The sequence below is a fragment of the Fringilla coelebs genome (assembly GCF_963513975.1).
Source record: "Fringilla coelebs genome assembly, chromosome: 1".
NCBI lineage: Eukaryota > Metazoa > Chordata > Aves > Passeriformes > Fringillidae > Fringilla > Fringilla coelebs.
The window spans coordinates 145,685,572-145,706,444 of record NC_140028.1 but is presented as its reverse complement, the minus strand read 5'-3'; the positions used below and the strand labels follow the sequence as shown (position 1 = coordinate 145,706,444).

General features: G+C 41.6%; 1 protein-coding gene across 1 annotated transcript in view; it reads left to right on the top strand.

The window, feature by feature from the left end:
• Window positions 1-20,873, top strand: part of DPP6 (dipeptidyl peptidase like 6) — a gene marked incomplete at its 5' end in the record, with an annotated part of 404,621 nt that overhangs the window by 287,505 nt on the left and 96,243 nt on the right. The window contains 2 exons of the mRNA XM_084224866.1: window positions 2,901-2,953; window positions 19,094-19,175. Coding sequence (XP_084080992.1) covers window positions 2,901-2,953; window positions 19,094-19,175 — 135 coding nt within the window. The remainder of the gene's footprint in view (window positions 1-2,900; window positions 2,954-19,093; window positions 19,176-20,873) is intronic.

Genomic DNA, 20,873 nt, shown 5'->3' with positions numbered 1-20,873 from the left:
TGATAGAAAAGGGGAACATGGAGTTTATACAGCTATTTTTGTTGGCCAAGCCCCAGCAGCAGACAGGATTAATGAAGTGACTGATACTGACTTTTAAATACTCTCCATTCTCTGAGGCTTAGTTTGGATTCCCTACATTTTTCCCTGCTGTGAGGTTTTCCTACTGTTAAGTGAATAGCCAAATTCATCTTGACCCCAGCAGAAATTTAGTAAAGATATTAAGCAAGCATAGTCACCCTCTCAAGAAGTTCAGTTAACTTCATTTATTTTGCATACCTAAGAGGAAAGCTGCCATTTAATTTCTCAGAAAGACATAAAGTGATTTTTCTCCTGGATTCTTCTCTGCTTAGTACCATTGCTGGCAGAGTATTTTCCAAACAGGTTTGAAATAGTTGGGCTGAGAGGGATTTTTGAGCTGCATGTGCTTCTGTCCTTAACAACAACTGTAATGTTAATAATGAATGTCTGATCCTGAAATCTTTGCTCATACAAGTAGTTCTTTTTTACATAAGCAATCCTACACATTGTAAGGATTTATCTGGGAAAATTTTGCTCCTGTGAGTGAACTCTGCCAGCTGCAAGCCTTTGAAGTCTGTATACTATAGCACAGCTGATGTGAGATATTTTAGAGTCTGGCCAAAGACCCAAGACGATGACAAATGACATTCAGAAAATAAAAGAGCTCTCTGAGTGTCCTGCAACTTTTGTTTTCCTCAGTCCTAAGCTCTCTCAGCAAAGAGAATGTTTTGCCTCAGTCTCCATTAATACCTCTGAGACAGCTCTGAACTTTCCAACTGGGCTGTAGGACTCTGTACCACCAGCAAGGACATCAGCAGGTGTCCTCTTCAAAACTCCCCTGGCTGTTTCTTTTCCCTCCAGCCTGCCACATTTTATGATTTTCTGCTGAAGGCAGATTCATACTCATTTTGGGGGGCTTATTTCTCTGTTATCTGATAACACAGCAGGGTTTATAGCCATAAACAACTGTCCCAGCCTCAAATCAGAATTTATATATCCACATCATTTTCTCCAACCTACTGCCAGGATATGGGAAGACAAAAATGTCTCAGTATTTGATGACAATGTATTACCAGGTTTTTCAGATCTGTAAGGGGTTGTATCACTTTTAGGACTTCATCAGATCTGGAATAAACTCTAAGGCTGCATGCATCAGCCAGGTCTCAGGTATCAACATCAGAAGATTCAAGAGCTCTTTGGTGTGATTGGGTGAGGATGAGAAAATGGTAATTTATTTGACATCATCTGACACAGGTGGATCTAAAAATGACACTTGTACTAAAATAAATGCTGGCTTGTGGGGAATTCACTTTTATTCCAAGACCTTCCCTGATACCGACACACCAGAGAATCACCTTGTGTGAAGAGTCCTTATGGACCTGAATGCCTGAAAGGAGATGGGATTTGGGGATGTGACCTCATGATGTCCTTGTAACACAGGGAGGGAATTGCACAGGCAAGAAGGAAATCACATCAATCAGCATCAATTTCTGCATTTCATAGGTAGAAATCCAGTGCTGTCACCTCTGTGCCTGTTTTTCAGGGAGCTCATGCAGTAGTGCAAGGATTCAGTGTTTGGTTTCAAACCGTAACAGAGAAGTTTGATTTGATATTTGCAGGATGATGTGCCTTGTGTTTATTGCTGTGCCTCATGTTTCTCTGCCTCTTCACTGAGAGCCCAGAAGCTGCAGGGCTGTTCTGGTCACCACCCTGCAGGTTTGCCCTCCAGAGTGGCAGGGACTGAGTCATGCTTGCTTGTGATACTAATGATGTGCTTGGCATGGCCCCTGTTGGGGCTCCCAGCACCATCCAGGACATCTCATGGTTTTTTGGTATAAGCAAAATAAAACAAAAACAAAAACAAAAAAACTTGTGCAAAACCAGAGTAGTCTAGGAAAAAAATAACTTTGATCAAACTTGCTTGGTGAAGCAAGTATTCAAGAAAATTCTCCTTTGTTCTCTGGGACAGGATGCTTTCTGAGAGCTGCTGGACAGCAAAAGTGGTTTAAGATTTAAGTAGAAGCCAAATGAAACAATTGCTAGGAGATTTATTTATTTAGTTGCACATAGTAACAGGACAGAATTTCAAAAAGTGATGCCTTGTATAAATTTGTATAAAATTATTCATATTCAAACCTTTCACACTGATGTCCTGACTCCTGATCGCTGTAAAGGACTGCTGCCACCAGTGGAAAATCACCACCCCTTAAATCACTGGCATTGACTCTGCTGTTATTATTTGCTACTTAGAAAATAAGCGATAAACTGTCCCCTGTGAGATGAGCTGCTGTGCAAGCTGCCCAGCTCCTCCCCAAGCTCCACAGAGCACAGATTGATATGAAGATGCAGCTTAACAGGTCATACAACCATGAGGCCAACTTTATGCCTTGACTGAATTCAGTTTTATTTCCTGACTGACAGGGGCCTGACAACCCTCTCTGATATCACCCAGCACCGCTCCCTGCTTTATTTATGTGGAAATAAAGCCACAAAACCCCATGCCTTGTGTCTGGTTATAATGATGGAGAATGTCTCCAGCTGACCAAGGTGTCCTCATTAATGGCTGTTCTAAATTTAGCCCTTGCAGATCCTGTGTGCCCCCAGTTTAATCAAAGACCTGGTAGCCATGGCAACGACACCGAGCATCTGGGTGTGTGAGCTCTGCCAAACACCATCACAAAGTGCAGGGTGGGAAACACACAACAGCTCCAAGTGGATTCATGCATTGTTCTTTTCTACTACACATTTTGAAGTGTTTAGGAGAGCTTCTCAGCCACAAATGTTAGACTGTTTCTTGCAAAAAAAGAGCTCTATTAAGACAGGTGGCAGTTACTAATCTCTTTCTTTTTTTTTTTTGTCTTTTTCTTAATTTTGTTTTGCAGGTGTATCAGCATTCATATACAGCATATTATGTCCTCAGCAAAATACCTCATGGGTAAGCAATTTTTCAATGTCTTCATTTAAAAACTCAGCCATTAAGAATCCTGCAAAACAATGTGCATTGTGACAAATGGTTGCCTGTGACAGCCCTCTGCAATGGCCTGGCTTTCAGCTGCAGCATCCACTGTGCAAAAGATGAGGAAGCCTGGAAACAGAAGTACTCAGCTTCCCCAGAGAGTCAGACTACATGAATTTCATATTCCAGATTTCAGGGGTTTTGACTAGAATATAGATGTGGTGGTGTCTGGCTGAGAGCCATGCCTGGCCACTCACCAGAGCACTGGAGAGGAGAAGGCTCTGGGGAGACCTTACTGCAGGCTCTCAGTGCCTGAAGGGGGCATGAAGTGAGCTGGAGAGGGGCTTTCTACAAGGGCATGGAGTGTTAGGACAAGGTTCAAACTGAAAAAGGGCAGGTTTAGACTGAATATTGGGAATAATTTCCTTCCTCTGAATGTTATGCCGCCTCACCCATAGGAGTCATGGCTGCCCCATCCCTGGGAGTGTTCAAAGTAAAGTTGAGTGGGGTTTTGAGCCACCTGGTCTGGTGGAAAGTGTCCCTGCCCAGGGCAGGGGTTTGAAACTGGATGATTTTAATGTCCTTTCAATCATTCTATGATTCTTTGATTCTTTAGCTTTGATTAGTTGCAGTTTATTTCCATGTACGGTTGGGTCATGGAAAGTAGGAGATTTCTCACCATCAACCCTATGAAAACTGTAGTGTCCATGTGACACACTCCAGACTTCTTCAGCCTCTTTGTTTCTTGCTTTCCTTTTTTGGGAGGGGGTAGATTTGTGTGTGTGTGATTTTTTGTTTGGTTTCGTTTTGCTTTGTTTCAGTTTGTTTTGTTTGGTTATGTTTTGTTTTGTGTCAGTTGCTTGGTAGGTAGGTAGGTAGGTTGGTTGGTTGGTTGGTTGGTAGGTAGGTAGGTAGGTAGGTAGGTTGGTTGGTTTGTAGGTTGGTTGGTTGGTTTGTAGGTAGGTAGGTAGGTTGGTTGGTTGGTTGGTTGGTTGGTTGGTTGGTTGGTTGGTTGGTTTGTAGGTTGGTTGGTTGGTTGGTTGGTTGGTTGGTTGGTTGGTTGGTTGAGCTGGGTTTTTTCTGGGAATTTACTCAGTATGTTTAGTTTTTGAAAACTCCATCTCTCTGGCAGTATATCTGAGTAGTAGCTTGTGGGCTAAAAGTGTTCAGCAACAGGATGAAGACACAGCAGGAACACATAAGCTTTGTGTCTGCAGCAAACCTGTCTAAGAGCAAAAAAGCCTTGACTGACAGCACAGTTCTATTCCAGACAAAACAAAGGTGGAAGAAATAGAAGTATCATGCATAACATGCATTAGAAATGCTAAAAAATAGCAATACAGTGGTCCAAGAAGTTTTCTGCTACTGCATGATCTTTTTTTGTCCCTGACAAGCAGCTCCTTGTTCCCCCAGCTCCAACTCTGCTGTGCACCCAGCTGTGGCTCCCCTTGCTCTCTGTGTTTGGTTGGGCAGTTGTGCAGGAAACTGAAGGGTTGGATATGTCAGAGGAGAAGTTTCCAGCATAAAGGGCAAATCTGGAGAGTGAGAGCACACCAGGAGGCACACAGGTGTGTGTGGCATTGGTGTCCCCACAGCATGGTGTGGTGGTGGTGGTGGATCAGGGGGCCACAGGCTGAAGAAGGGCTGGAAGGATCACTGAGTCTCGTGTTGGTAAAGGTGTGGTTGGCAGAGTTTGGGCTTTTAGGCATTGTAAACTGCATTGTGCAGTGGATGTTTCATTGACCTTCTGGGTGATGATGGTGCATGTGAGTGGTGGAAAGGGCAGCACACTGCCATTTCTGTGGAACATGGGTATTTATCCTTCCTGTGGAGCTCTGTGTATATTTTGGGGTGGCACATGAACAAAGAGGACAGGTCTAGGAGGTGAAGAGTGAATGTGATGTAAAAGGTGGTGAAATGCATCAGCTGAAAGTAGAATCTCTGTTGGGTGAAGGGATAAAAGCCTCTCCATCACCTCTTTAACATTTAACACAGGAATATTGCTCTGATGGATATCTGTGGATGAAGGTTGTTGAGGGCAGGACACAGCACAAGGTTCAGTTCAGTTGGACATTCCAGCTTCTTTGGTGATGATTGAATTTGCCATCCACAAGCAGCCATCCCTGTCCTCTACCTGTCAATAACAGGAGTGACAAAATTCTGCACTGAGCAACAATTCCTTTGCCATTTTTGCAAACTGTGTTCAGTTTTTCCTCCTCTGCAAGCAGGCACACTTTCACCCTGTTGGTGTGTGCCAGTGGCCCTCAGCATCCCTCCAGCTCAGTGACTGCTGAGGAGCAAACTCAGTCCCCTGCACAGTGTCCCTCCTGCTCAGCCCACACCACTCCTGGAAACAGGCTGTGACAGTGTCCCTTTCCCTGTGCTGCCTCTCTCTGTCCTGTTCCATCCTCAGCTATGATGTGGAAGGCCAGGCAGTTTAGAATTTGCACCCACTCATGCCCTTGATACTCCCCTGCTGAGGCTAACTAATAAGGAAGCCAATTAACCTAATCTCTGGCATCACTTTTTAAATAACATGCCATTAATCTGCCAGCATAAATTGGTTTTTAAAGGGAATTTTCTAATTATTTTTGCCACGTTCTGCATGCTCTCCAGATTCAGGCTGTGCCTGAAGTCAAAAGGAGCTCATACTAATGTTTTCCAGATTTCATTTCGAGCTCTCAATAAGTTTGACAAACCAACTGGGGAATGTCCTCAGTACCTATGTTCCAAATGGTATTTTACACAGCACTGCAACATTTTCCACAAGATCTGTTGCCAAAGTAAACTCCTCACACTGGGTCTGTATAGGACAACCAACAGATGCCACTGACACAGACTCAAAGAATCTGATTTAAAAATTAAAACAAGCCTGAGGTAGCAGAAAGAGATCACACAGATCTAGTACCTCCCTTCTGTTATTTCAGCTTTCTCACAGCCTCTTGGTAAACTGGGGGTAAAACCCACCACTGCTTTCGATATAAAATTTTCAATAGTCAATCTAATTTTATTTCTGTCTTTTATTGCAAAGAAAGCAAGCAAGCAGCACTGGGTGGCCGGGGAGTCGCTGCTCCGCTCACAGCACACACCACTTGCAAGCTGGGCAAAGTACATGTACTGGTTTTAAACCTACAAACATTTTCCAGTGTTCTTGTTTAGTCCAAATCAGCAAATATCAACAAGCTGGGATCAGCCATTTCATAATCTTTCCAGGTGCTTGTTGCCTTCCTGTCCTTCTTGTGGTTGTTTGGAGGGAGGCCTTACACTGGTGTCTGCTACATGGTTTTGTCGAGTGCATCAAGCTTTTTAATATACATAAGCATTTAGTTGTTTTGTTGCAATATCTCTTACTTTACGACAACTTCCTCTATTTTATTCTGAGCATCAGTTGCCTTGCTACCTCATCTATTTTACTCCACTCCACTTTTATTTCGATGCTTTATTTGGCTATTTGGTCAGAAAGTTTCGAAACCTTCCTTTGTGTCTATTTTCAGCACAGCAGATACAAGCCTTAGCTGATCCCATCGCCAAAATTGAAACCAATCACAAAAACATTTTTTATGCTTTGGCTCATTCGCCTTCTGCTTTCAGCAGCTCGTGGTTTGCACGGGGGGCTGAGACCCTCAGTTCACATTTTCCTGGGTGATGAGAGCTGTGTTCCACTCCTCTCTCCTGCCGTCCCCGGCTCTGCTCCTGCTCTCCCCCAAAATCGCGCTGCCGGTGCCGGGTGCCATCTAGCGGAGCGCGCCCCGCGCTCCCGGGACGAGCATCTCCCTCCTGCCCCGCCTGCTCCGCTCTGCCGCCTTTCAGACACAGCTGCTGAGAGCTGCTGGCAGCCCTCTCCATCAGAAATGCTCTTTCAGGGCTCTTCTCGTAGCCCCACAGCTGCACTGGCAGCATTGCAGTTGCCAACTAACTGTAATTTATAGGTACTGAGATAGCATCTGCCGGTCCAGATGTGGAACAGGGAGCTCTCCTGCAAGGTGCTGGGGAAATGTGGAGCTCCAGCACCATATACAGTTATTTACTAATATTATTTTAATATTAGTTATTAATATTAATTTATTATTAAAATATATTTGTTTTATTACTAAAAGGTCTTTATAAATATTAAATATTTACTTATTTTTTATTTCATTACTAATATCATTTTTTTCTAATTTTGGAATACAAAAATGTAGCCATACAGGCAACAACCTATTTAGGAAAACTGAGTGCTGGAAATTGCTTTATTGTTTTGTGGGTCCAATATGAATTATCTTAGTCATTCACATGTTTCACTGAAATAAGGGGGAAAAAAAATATATTACTTTTAATGGTCAGGCTGGGACTGAGCAGGGTGTTTCCCTAACCCAGCTGCAGGATTTCCCTCACCAGTGTTAAGGTGTTTTCACACCAGTGTGTGCTGCTGGACACTGGTGTGATCAGGCACTGCAGGCCCTAAGCAAGAGCTCATTTTGGATAGGGTACCCAAAGGAATACTTCTTTATTTAATCTCTTGCTGTGGACAGCAGGAATGTTACACTTTTTTACACTTGTGTTTGCATTCCACCAAATAAAGCCCATCATAAAATGAGGGTTTTTTTCAGACCTCCCAGCACCCAGCCAGTTCTGCATGAACCATTTCCCACTGGACACAGCCAAGTGTCAGGGATTAGTGCTGACCCCCTTGCAGGAGCTCTTAGCACGTCCAGCTGGGACTTGTGGGAGCTTCCAGATGTTCTTACCAGGATCAGGGAGAAAATCAGCAGTTTTCCCCACTCCTCACTGATTTTGCATTTGAGAAGGAGGGAGATGTGCACAGTTACTCCTAAGCAGAATCCATATTTCTTACTGGAATTATGGGTTGGACTCAGAGGAACATGGCAAGCACAAACAGGAGTGCTCTTGGAGCTGAATTCAGCTCCTCCTGCCTGCACTGCCAGGGCTTTTACAGGTCTGGAAAATCCCGCACAAGTGCCCCATGCTGAGCCCCAGTAACTTCAAGAGAAGTCCCAGGAGTGGAGTGAGTGCACAAAACGTGCTGGAGATCCACAGAAGTGATAACAGGGAGAGGAACTGAGCCAGTGCTTCACTGTGAGTAAATTTTCAAAGTGCTGTCTATAGATCTCTGCGCAGAGCTCCCACTGTTCTTCCTACCTCCTTTTTTTTTATTTTTTTTCACAAACCACTGGTGGGAAAGAAATGGACTTTAAAGTTAATTAGAGAAAACTTAATCAGTTTTGTATGTACCCTATTGTATATTTCGAAAGACAAGAAGTTTACCCCTGCACATGTTCCCATTTCCATGTTCCCAGTAAAAAGAAATTGTGGTTCATTATTTAAAATCATAGATAAAAGAACTTCAGGGAATTGAATTTACTTCAGAAATCTGCCCATTGGATCCAGTCTGCTCGATTTTATTTCCATCTGACCTGTCACACATCGTCTCTGTAGCACTGAAAAAATTCTGTGCCTCAGTGTCCCCACCTGCAAAGCAAGAAGAGAAATTGTACCCACCCAATGGATGCAAAATGTTATAATTGTTGTACAGACTGCTGCACAATTTCACTCTAACGTTTATAAACTTGTACTAGTGCCCACATTTGATTTTAAGAGGGAAAAGTACAGTATTTAATAAAAACGGTTTTCAGCTAATTAAATTTTACTTAGAGTAGATGAATATTTTCCCCCAAGAATGATCTGTAGAGGTTGAAATAAAATCTTTATGAAAAGGTATGTAAAACCAAATGAAAATGTGAAATTTGTTGAATAAGTAAAAAACTGTATTCTGCAGTTCATGAAGAACCTGCTCTTTCTACTCCTCTCTCCTCCCTCTCTAACAATTATCATTCTATAGATTTTATCACATTTTGAGATCGCACAGTGTGATGGCTCTTATGCCAGACTATAAATAAGAGCATCCTCATGATGTCAGATGCTTTTTCAGTTGCATTTTGACAACAGAAAACTTGGAGTGGTTACATTTGGTAGCTTGATGGTGGAGCTTGACCTTGCATCCTCTGATGTGGACAGGAATTTTTCATCTGAGTTTGCTGGCATTTGGCTCAAGCCCTGATGGAGCTGTTTGGCTTCTTGCTTTTTTACAATCTCCTGAATTAAACACTGGAATGGTGGCTAAATCACATACCAGCTTACTGCCTATGAACACATTTTGGGCCTCTTTGAAAGGAAAGAACCAGCATTTCATTAAGCAAAGCTGCTATTTGAGCATCGCTCAGCTCCAAGCTGTGGCAGGTTGAAAGCAGCTCAGCCTGGAAGGCAGCTCAGGAAGGACTCTTGGCTGTGCTGGTGGGAGGAAATCCACTTCAGCAGCTCAACACCACATCATTTCCCCAGGGGGTTTGCTACTTGCTCACCCATGCAGGTCACTGCACAGCTTTTTTTGATATTAATGTGAAATGTTCCTTTCTTGTGTAGGCAAAGCAATTCCTACCACACATTTCGTTCTTCCAGAATCAGTTGTGATGTGGGTGGACACCTTAGAAACCATGTATAGTGATAATAATAAGGAATGGTCCCCTGAAGGGAGGATTTGATATCAAGAATTAGAGTAATGACTAAAAAAAAAAAGAAAAAACCAAAAAAACTTGGGTAATTAATAGTTAGACACAAATGTTAGCACTTTAGCAGAGAAAAGCCCAGCAACCAACCTCTTTATGTTACAGAAAAGGTCAATAGCTTATGGCTCATCAAAAAAAAAAAAAAGGTTTGAAGCAAGCCTCCCATTGTGATTTTCTGAGACAGCATCCTCTTAAATGGAGGCAAGGTTCCTATTAAAGTCTAAATTGTGAATAAAATGTGCTTTACTGGTGAGAAACATGGACTTGGAAATGTTTTCATGCCTCAGGATGAATGAACCCCCTCTGGACCCCAGGCTGTGGTCAGCCCAGTCACTGCTGGGGGGCTCCTGCCAGCACCAAAAATCAGCTCCTTGCCATGGGAATTCCTCCTCTTTCATGCTCAGTAAGGCTGAGTTAGTACAGAGCTTTGACTGAAAAGGGAAACAAAGGGGGATGAAAGGGAATTTATAGAATGATGGTGCATAGCACTGACTAACCACAGCCTGTACAATTGCTGCTCCCATAAATCACCCTCCCAGGAATAAAACTGTAGGGGGATTTTCATAGTGGGAATCAGGAATTTTTGTGTGCATTTTTGCCCTGATGTTCAAGGTCCTGGATGGATTTTCCACTGGAATACAAACAATAAGGTTTCCCTGTGTTTGTTGGGAGCTGTTTTTGCTCCACTGCTGTGGGACTGCAGAGCCACCCTCCAGTGTGAGCTTGGATCTTTTCTTGCTGTGGTTGGGTGATAAACTTTCAGCCCATTAAACACTGTGCTGTTTGATTACACAGCACAAAGAATGGGATCCTACAAAAAGCAGACTTGATTTGTTTGTGGACATGTGAAAAAAAGTTCGTTTTGAGGACTCAAACCTGCAAAATGTTGGGCATTTCCTCCTGTTGTGGGGTTTAATGTGTCCTGGCTCAGGGCACATAGTGAGAGCTGTTACAGGGACCTGTGCCAGCCACTGGGGACTGTACAGTGCCCACCTCTGAGAAATATGTAGCAATCCATGCCACAGCTCTTGTGCACCCCACCATGTCCTGGGGCTCCCTGGTGTCCTCGCTGCTTGGTGCTGTGACCCCTCCACAGGTAACCACTAGCCAAATTTAGTAGTCTAAAAATTCTTTGTTATCTCAAAATGGGCATCCTGCACCCCTGTGGAGCTCAAAACATATGGAGAACAAGGGGATGGGGATATTTTGGAAAGCAAGAGAGGAGCTCTGGGTAAAAAATGGATGCCACAGCCAGAATCATCCTTGGCACAGTGACCACTGAGAAAATCTCTTTGTGGCAAAGGTGTAAAATACCTGGCTGATAGCCCAGACTGTGTCACTCCAGCCCTGATGCCTCTTCACCCCTTACCCTAACATTTACTGAATGCTCCACTAGAAATCTGAGGAGATAAGACTGGAATAGAAAAAGTGGCTTTCCCATGTCACACTTGAGAAGAAGATAAGAGGAATGAAGGCTCTTCCATCTGCAGAGCCCTGAGGGCAGATGTTGTATGTTATATATCCTATACCCCCTCTCAAATGCAAGCATTTCTTGTGTGGCTATTTCAGGTTCATGCATCTCTGTTTTGGGGCAGAAGTGCAGAGCTAGAGTGGTGGTTTTGTCCTCTGAATAAGGAGAGTATTTTGCCACCCACTTTCAAACCATACACAAAACCAGGCCAGTTGGGGTGCTGTTTAAAAGTGATCACATCACTGATGATTAAAAATGGAAATAATGGCACAAATAAGTGTATGCCTTGTTAATTTTAACTGTTGATGACACAGTCTGTGCGGGGAGAGGCTGTTTAGAAAGGTGTCTCAATACCCCTGAGAACCTACACACAAACCCCTAGGACCTCCTGACATGAGTAGAAATAAGATTTGCTCAAAGACTTAGTTTTCAAAAAGAAATCAGAGAATACTGAGTCATTCTGGTTTGGTTTGAAACCAAGTAGCACAGGCTGTTGAATTATCTTCGAGCACAAGCCCAAGAATCAATCTCTTGCCCAATTAGAAGTGTGACCCAGCAGCCAGGGAAGTCTCCTGGTAACGAGGCACTTCTGCTGTCTCTGGTGGTAGGAGGTGATTTCTGTATCTCATTTTATGTACTAATAATCCCAGATTGCTCTCTGCAGGCATCACATCATGGTGCCATATTTTTATTAGTGTTTGAAAGTCAGACAAGGTCAGGTGGATGGAAAATGCTCAGGTTTCATCACAAACATCCTTTCCTGTAGATTGGCAGAGTTGCTCAGAAGAACCACACTCATTCCAGGCTCATCCAGAAGATCTTCCCAGTTCACTCTTAAACATCTCAGTGCTTACCAAGTTGTTTCTCTTCAACCTGCATTTCCCCCCACACACATATTTTGAATAGCTAATCTTTGGCTAGCTGATCTTTGCAATTCTGACTAGCCTTCTTTACAGCATTCATATATTTTGATTTTCATTTTTTCATGTCTCTGCTGTAGACAAATACTAATGAAACCCTGGTAAATCCAGGGTTTACCTCATGCCTTGCACGGTGCTGAGGTCAGAGCTGACTGAGAAAGATCTACAGAGTAAAAGAAAATTACATGAGTAAGAGAAAATTGCTTTTAAGTGGTTGCATTTATCACCTGAGTGCTATTGCCTCTCATTGTCTCTCCAGGAGACAAAATATTACTCCAGTAACAAAAGTTCCATTTAAAAATACAGTAAAAATTCACTCTGTCTTCTGTGATTTAGAGGGGTCACATGAGAAACATGATAATGTCATCATTTTAAACGTAATGTTACCAGGATCCAAGGTCCATTTCCACTGTTTGCTTACTCGGGGAAATGCAGAGTTTTGATCAATGTTTTGCAGCCTGCATCACTGAAACCCAGGGCTCTGCACCAGTCTCTGATGCACTTTTAAATCTCTTTTTTTTTAGACTAGAAGGGCAGGTCCGTGCCATCATTTTATACCATTACCAATGGAAGATGGAGGCTCCTTTTCTGACAAGTAATGGATTTTTGTGTCATTGTTCATGGCAGGGGGGCTGGAAATAAATTATTTTAAAGTCCCCCCAATCCAAACCATTCAATGATTCTATGATTTCAAGGTGGTATTAGTGAAGTGCAAGGTTTTGCAGGCTCAATGCCAAATATTACATTATGGGGGGTTACAGGCACAGGCAGACTATAACAAAAAAAGACCTCGGAGCTCATAATTGTTGGCCAGAATCCAAAAGAATTGCCAAATTAGAAACAAATGTTTTAGATTGTCTTCTTTTTAGATTTTAGACACTAAATCCATGGAATTCGTTCTTTCTGGAAAAATTGGTTGGTGAGATGTTTTTAAGAGCAGCTGAATGAATTGATGTGAACCTGCAGTTTAAATTAATAACTTAAATTTACATTCATCACCTCCTTCTACTTATGTTCATTGAAAAGAAATTTTTTTTACATTGCTGTAAAGAAAATATGTGTGTGTGTGAGTGAGAATTAAATATTTAATAGTGGATGAGCCTGGATGAATGGAAGAGCCTTTTCCATCTAATTAAGCACTTTTATTCAAATTCCAGGAGGATTCTTTTAGTTGCATCTTCTAACAGTATGATTTCTTGATTATCTGTTCTGGCAAGTCTTTATTCCCATTTGTATGATATTTTATTTTATCTCACTGTGAGTCTCAGCAGGGCTCTGTATCTCCTGGGGAGAAATTTTCTTAATGGCACCTGTCTTCTCTTCTCCTTGGTGAATTTTGAAGTAAACAAGTCATTTAATAGTGTCAAGTCATTAAAAACAACTAATTAAAATTGTGTGTGTGCTACTCATGGAATTGCATTCCTGCCTCTTAGAAATCTTTCTCTCTTCCTCCATGTCCTTATCTATAGTTCTTTGTGGATGTATTAATTACCCTGTATGTTTTACATCCTTTTATTTGGGTTTGCAAATTTACTCCAGTTTGGTTTTTTTCCTCATCATGCATAAAAACTCTGAAATATTAAGAAGTTTCCAGTTTTTTATTGCCCTTCTGAATTTATTCTGTATTTTACTCTCTATTTTCTTTTTCTTTTTCTAAGGAAGAAGAAATCTGTCTTAGCTGCTGTCGGATTTTATGTTATTAGAGGTAGATGTGAAGACATTGAGTTCTGATTCTAAGACTGATAGGTTAAGATAGATAGTTTTTTATACTTAACCATAAAAAATGCTTAAAATACTGTGAGCTGATGTCCTTAGGACTGTTGTCTTTCAAAATATTCAGTGCTGGCTTGATGCAGATAACAAGAGGAGAGATTTCTGTCTTCCCAGCATGTTTTTGTAGCTCTCTTTATTTCTTCAACTGTTATAAACTACTGACATTAGCATACTAATTAGATAGTAAATGTTTTCCAAAATTATGACATAGTAAAGTATGGAGGTTTCAAAATTTTCCCCAGTTAAACATATATATTTTTTATAATATTTCTTTAGAGGATGGACATATCAGAGCAGCCTGTGGTGAAAATTGTTGCATTTTTGTTCACTTTGGCAGCATATTCAAAGAATTTCCATACCAATCCTGTTGTTCTGTATTTGAAATGAAAATGAAGTTGTGAAAACAGAGCTTAGAGCAGCAGCTTCTACCATATCCCAGAATTTGACTGCTTTTATCAGTTTCAGACATTTTCAGTCTGGCACTGTAAAATATTCTTCTTGAAGTAAAGGGAGCCACTCCCTCAATTACAGTGGAAAATTTCTGGATATTTTTAAGTTGCTTTTGAAGAACTTTATATAGAAGAGTTAATCATGTTTGTGCTCAGAAGGAGAACCAGTGCCACAAAGTCTCTGAGGGAAATTTGCCTTCTTTAGGAGACAATGTCAGAAGAGGGAACACACAGATATAAAAATTCCAGTGAAAAGCAGGACAAACACTTTCAAACAAGTTCCTCATTAATCACAGTGATTTTTTAAGTCAAATGCAGGTAAGACATGATTGATTAGTTTGTTTTATTCCACATCTTGTTCTGAGCTCAACTGCAAGCAAAGATGACGTGGCAGTCAGCACTCTGCCTGCACTCAGAACTTTCCTTGTTTGGAAATTTTGAGGGGAGACTTTTTGGCAAAAAAACTTCACTCAAACGAGCACATTTCCCAATTTATTACTTCAGAAATGGTTTTTGAACATGGTGCTGAGGTCATGCCTGTGTCTGGAGCAATTTAACAGCCTCTGGTCCAGACAATGTCATTTTAATGTGGAAGAGTTTATGTAGCACCTGCTCCATCTTCTGTCTGCTCTAAAATGTATTATTCCCTTCTTTCTCAGCTATAAGATCAATCATTTTAAAAGTAGAAGGAATAATGGCAACAGTTTAATAAGGCCTTGCCATTTCTTTGGCCAGAAATTAAGATTAAGGTTCTTTTTTTTGGGAGGAAATGGTGAAAATATTGTGAGGATGCAGTGAACCTGTTCCTTCATCCAAACCAGGAGCCAGAGATGTGCAGACTGCCTTCAGAACTGCCCATTTCCAAGCCAGCATCCTGCACAAATGAGCTCACCAGGGACAGGCTCCAATCCAAACAAGCCCTAATTATGAGGGTCTGTGAGGAGCACTGGCTCTTTGGAGAGGCTGAGATGACCCATAATATTGATTGATTCAGGGGAAAAAAGTACAGAGGAATTTTAAGCAGGCTGTTTTGGAGGAGAAGGAAGGGGGTAGCTGTGGAGGGCTGTACCTTAATAGGAATAACACACTTCCCAGAAGAAGCTGAGTGGCACGAGATCCCATTTATCCATAAAATGGAAGAGTTCTCCTGGCACACAGGTGTGCATTTGGCCTGACTCCCCCACAGGAGTTTAACAAAGGAGAGTTAAATGGCCAGAGTAGCACGGGATAATTGGAAATGTGGCTGATAAATGCTCTCCAAAAGGGTTTTTCAGTTTGAGGATCCCTAAGAGCTTTCTCAAAGAGAGCATCGCAGAGTTGTGCCAATCCTGTCCAGAGCAGCTGTGGAGACAACTATCACTCCTCCTTCTCTCTCTGGCTGATAAAATAGCCCAGAGAAGTTAACTTCTACTTAGTTAGGACACAATTTGCCCAGAGAATGCCCTATCCCTGGAAGTGTTCAAGGCCAGGCTGGATGGGGCTCGAAGAAACCTAGCACAGTGGGAAGCATCCCTGCCCATGGTGGGGGGCTCAGAATGAGATGACCTTTAGGGTCCTTTCCAGCCCAAAGCCATCTGTGAGTCCTTGATAATGGGTTTGTATCTGTGAGTCTTTGATAATGGGTTTGTGTCTGTGAGTCCTTGATAATGAGTTTGGAATGGGTTGCCTGGGGCTTCCAGAGCAGGAGTCCATTCATATTCCATCATGGACCATGCACCAAATGTAGCCCAAATACCCATGTGGGAATTTGATCTTTCACAGTGTGATTCTCAAGTGGGTGAACTCCATTTCCATGCCACCCTTGGGCCTACTGACAGTTCAGGTTCCCTTGGCCACTCCTGGTGCTCAGCTCCAGGTAACTCCTGTGGTTTCTCTGCAGCCTGAGGGGTCAGGCTGGGCAAGGAGAATCCTCTCAACATCCTTGTACACGGCACTGAAATTTGCTGCAGGTGGGTGAGTGAGTGTGGCTACTTCAGGGAAGAAGATTCTCCTCAAATGATGAGAAGCAAGCCAAAATATACCAAGATTAATATGTCCATCACTCATTTGTGGGGGAAAACTGGGGTCTTGGTCTGCTTTCATAGTCTGTGTTAGAAGGGAATAGCTCACAGCATGAGCATGGATGTACACAAGATTTTGCTACAAAACAACTTAGAAAGAACTCAGGAGATGCAACTCTGTTTTTCCTTGGCTATACTCAGAAATTAGAAGACTTTGATTTTAATTTTTTTTTCTGCAGCACAGCTCTTTGCTTTTCCTTCTGCTTTATCAGCTACCAAAGCTGGTTTATGCAGCAATTTTCACTGTGTTAGATTTTTCCTCATCTAAAAGATGATGCAATGAGCAGAACTGACAGGACTTGTCTGTGCTCTGGTCTGAATTATTTGCTGTAATTGGCACGTCTGTCCCTTAGCTCCACCTGTGTTATCTGAAGCATTACAGCTTTAAATTCTTACAATTTGTATAATCTGTTTATTTAGGGGTGGTGTTTCCCCCTCTATTTGTAATTTCTTGCTCTTCTTCTCACCATGGGTAAAATAACCCAGGAACTAGATAGTTCATTTGACAAATAGTGAAGTGCTATTTTTTCTCCCAAAAGAGGTTTTGATTTGATTCACTGTTTTTCTCTTTTCCTTCTACCCCCAGAGGTTACTCTCTGTTAAGATAATCAAGATAGGATAGCTAACATGAGAGATTGATTCCTAACAGGCATAGCTGACTGGAAACTTAAGCAGCTAACACACACAAGCCAGAACAAGTGGTGTGTCTCATCTTTCTGCAGCAAAGGGAATTTTGTGGCTGCTCTCAGTATGAGCATTATGAGTTCTCTTATCCATACCTTACAAAAATGTCTTTAGGCTGCTCCCAAAGACACCTTCTAGGTAAAAAAAACATAATAAAAGATAGAATTTTTCTCTACAGGCAGCAGCTGTGGATGACATTTTCATGTGGAAATGAAAGCTGTCTGGGCCCCTTATGGTACACTCCAGGCTGAAGTGTCAGTGCCTGGACCAACCCCTCTTGCCCCTCCACATCCTCTGCTCACCCCATCTCCATCAAACCTCCAGCTCCACTGTGAGGGTTACACCTGAGCAGCAATGGAAGGGGGAGCCTGTGACCCACCTTGGGTCTGCCCTGATTCTGGCTGCCCTTTGAGCAGCTCAGAGGAAACGGGAGTTTTTTCACAGTGGAAAGATTGCACAAAATCAGCTCTGAGCATTCCTCTTGCTGCTGTGCTGTCCTTGCTCCAACAGCCCCAGTGCAGAGGAAGGAGCAGCCAGGGCTGTAACTGGGGGGGCTGCACCAGGCCCCAAAAAGATGTGAAAAATGCGTATTTTATGATTGGCTGTTCACAAATATTAAACTGAATATTACATGTGTTGTGTTAGGAAGTAATGATGTATTAATTTTCTAAAGTAGTGCATTAAATATAGTTTTAGGTTATAACAAAATTTTAAAACAGAAACTTTGCTATGTAAGATACATTTTTCCTAAAGAAAGGATTCACACTGAGATAGCAGCCACAGGACAGCCAAATCTTTCAGAGAAAGAGAATTTCTTGCCCCATTATCAGAAGAAATGAACTTCTTCCTGCCTCACTCAGCCCTGAAGACACTGGTTAGGATTCAGAGGAAGAAGCTGACACTGACCAGACAGAGTCCTGTGTTTGAATGGAATTGATGCATCATGGATGAGCTGTATGAATATGCAACAGGCTGCTGCTTTTAAGGGTTAATCCTCTGTTAATATGAGTCTTTTTTCAGGCTTATGCTGCCCAGAAAAAGGTACCCAGTCTGTCAGACAACTCTATTGTCTCATATTGTCCTAATTCAAATTGTCCACAATTTTTATTACTCTAATTATATTGCTATTTTTATAACCATTTTATTACTATTAATTTATTTTTTTTTTAAAAAGCGATTGGCATTTTTCACAAAGGGAATTCACTTAGTGCTGAATTACTGCATGCAGCTCTGTTCTGTTTTGAAAGCATGGTGTAACACTGTGTAAGAAAGGCCTTTTTCTTAAAGGCCAGGCAGGGTTTGGCTCTTTTCTCTGTTTTTTGGTGATGTTGGCCTCAAATTGCCTTGTTATTCCTGTCTGTAGACCAGTGATGATAATAACCTTACTTTTTCAAGCAGTTTGAGATCTTCTAATGAGGCACATTTTATACAGGCTTTATTAGAGTTCTTGTTTGTAGGATATTATGATACACAGGGTTGTTGCAATGTGACTTCAGAATATGTAATGTAATTATTTTTGCTGAGTATAAATACAGTTAAGTCACTGCTATCTATGCTGGGAGAAAATGACATTATGCTGCTTTGACATTTACCAAAAAAGCCTCATTTTTCTATATTGCATTTGCTGTGTGTCACTTCTGTTCTGCTACAAAATGAAGGTAATGGATGAAACAACAAGAAAAGCATTTTGATTTTACTTTCTAAAAAAAATTAGATATTTTGTGTTAATAGGAGCTTTCCCCTTTGAAGCTAGTCTATGTATCAGTTTTCATACAGTTGCTAATCTTTTCCATCTTATTCAAAGGAAATTTAGGAGGCAAAAGAGTCTTTGGGTGCAGAAGATGTAACTTTATTTTTCTTGTGGCTGTAGGATTAAAAGATACAATTATTGTTTATCCTTTGTGGACATCATCAGAGTTGATAAATACAATTATATTGCTTGCCATCCCTGAACTAATTCTTAAGGCTTAGGCAAGTCAGCAATGGAACTAATATGTTTAGCTTCTTATTAGTAAGAAACAAAAATTGTCACTTAAATGCTTGATCTTACCAACACTTGCTAGTGTTTACCTTACTGTTAAAAAAGTCTGCTGAAACCTGGCTGAAAGGCATCTTACAAGTTTGTGGTGTATTTCCAAATACAGCAGCTTAAACAAGGACATTTCTGAAGCTGAAATTTTATTTTTTCTCTTTTTGCAGGGATCCCCAGAATTTGTATCCCCCTGAGGTCAGCAATGCAAAGCTTCAGTATGCTGGTTGGGGTCCAAAAGGGCAACAGCTGGTAAGAGAAAAAACAAGTGTGCACATGCATTTAGAGACCATGTTGCTATTATTGCTTGGAAGTAAAGAAATAATAATTCCTTTTTTGAATAGTTTCTTGAAGCCTGTGTGGTAGCTTCTAGCATTTATTTATGATTGTCCTATCATGTAATTTATTTATAAAATTCCCAAATATATCCATTCACTGCAAAGTAATCGTGTCTAAAAATGCAGAGAAAGAACACTTCATGAAAGCTTTTTGAGAGGATGCACCTGCTTCTCCCAGTGTTGGACACAGGACAGATTATAGAGATAATAGTTTGATTTATTTAGCATCTCATTGCTTCACAAGGGCATCTTCAGACTTGCAAACTTGGCTCTGGGGATATGTTAATATTAGCAGCCCCTTTTGGAGAATGCATCTCTCTAGAACAGAGCTGCCCTGAATTTGCCCTGTGGTTGTTTGCAAAATAGACAGAATTAGAAGAGGATCCTGGAAAGTTTTCAGAGCTGCTTAAAAAAGAACCACACCACTTGTCAGGGATTTATTACATTTCATGGAGCAATTCATACTGCAAAAATCTTAAAATCCCCAATATTTTACCCCTCAGCCACTGCCATCCTGGATGTGCCCATTTTTCAGAGCATGTATTTCCTGGCCACATCCCCTGGCATCATTCCCTGGTGCAAATCCAATATTAAGTTTTTCTATATTCCAAACATTCTCTTTCTAGCATAACAAGAAATGGAAAAGTGGCAACATCGTTTTTTGATATGGAAGCTTCATACCAAGAAATGAGTTTTGTAAGCTCATTATAAGAGAAAATCTGGCATGTATCTCCTTTTCCCAGTCCTTCTTGGGGACTGTTTGTCTGTGTCCTTAACGAGATTGTTTTAAATTCTGTGATTTAAAGAAACAGCAGTAGGAGTCATTGTCACTGCAAGCCTGAAAATCAGGTTGGAGAAAACGTAAGAGATACAGGAACAGGAAAGTCTTTCCTCCATCAGGAGGCTTTCCTCCTCCTGCTCCATCAGGAAAATTGTGTTTGAGAGTCCTTGACCCCAAATCTGAGCAGAGAGGGGAGGCAGCAGCCTTTATCTCTGTACAAAATGTCTTCTGAGGAGCTCTTTGCTTTCTCTGCAGACAGCTGGGGAGACCTCACCCATCAAGCTGTTCCAATCCCCCCACCACGTGCAGGGAATGCCTTTAGGACCTAGCAAAGAAAGCCAAAACATTTTTCCCTTCACTGCTCACTAGCTCTATTTTAAGTCCAGCAGAGTTCCGCAATACGTAACAAACCCCACATTTTCTAATTAAAATCTCACACTGAGTGTCATTAGCCACATTCTCCACCCCACAAGTGAACCTTCCTTCCTTTTACAGAGTTTTGCTGTGAACTCGTGTGCCCTCAGCCCCTGTGCTCACAGCTCACTGCTCACATCACACTCATTTTACCAGGCTGCAGGGCTGCACCTGATTCCCACCTTGGAAAGAGATCTTATACCAAAACAAAGAAAAATGTTCATTCCAAAATAGAAAAATTAAATATATTTCCAACAGGAGAGTATGTACAATTCAGGAGAAGAAAAGTCTTCTTTACAACCGACTATAATTTAATGCTGAAGAGGGTGATACCATTTTCCACCATGTTTTTTAAGCAATTTACAGCGTCAACTGTAATTTACAGTGAAATTTACAGTGAAAGCCCTAGGAATTCCT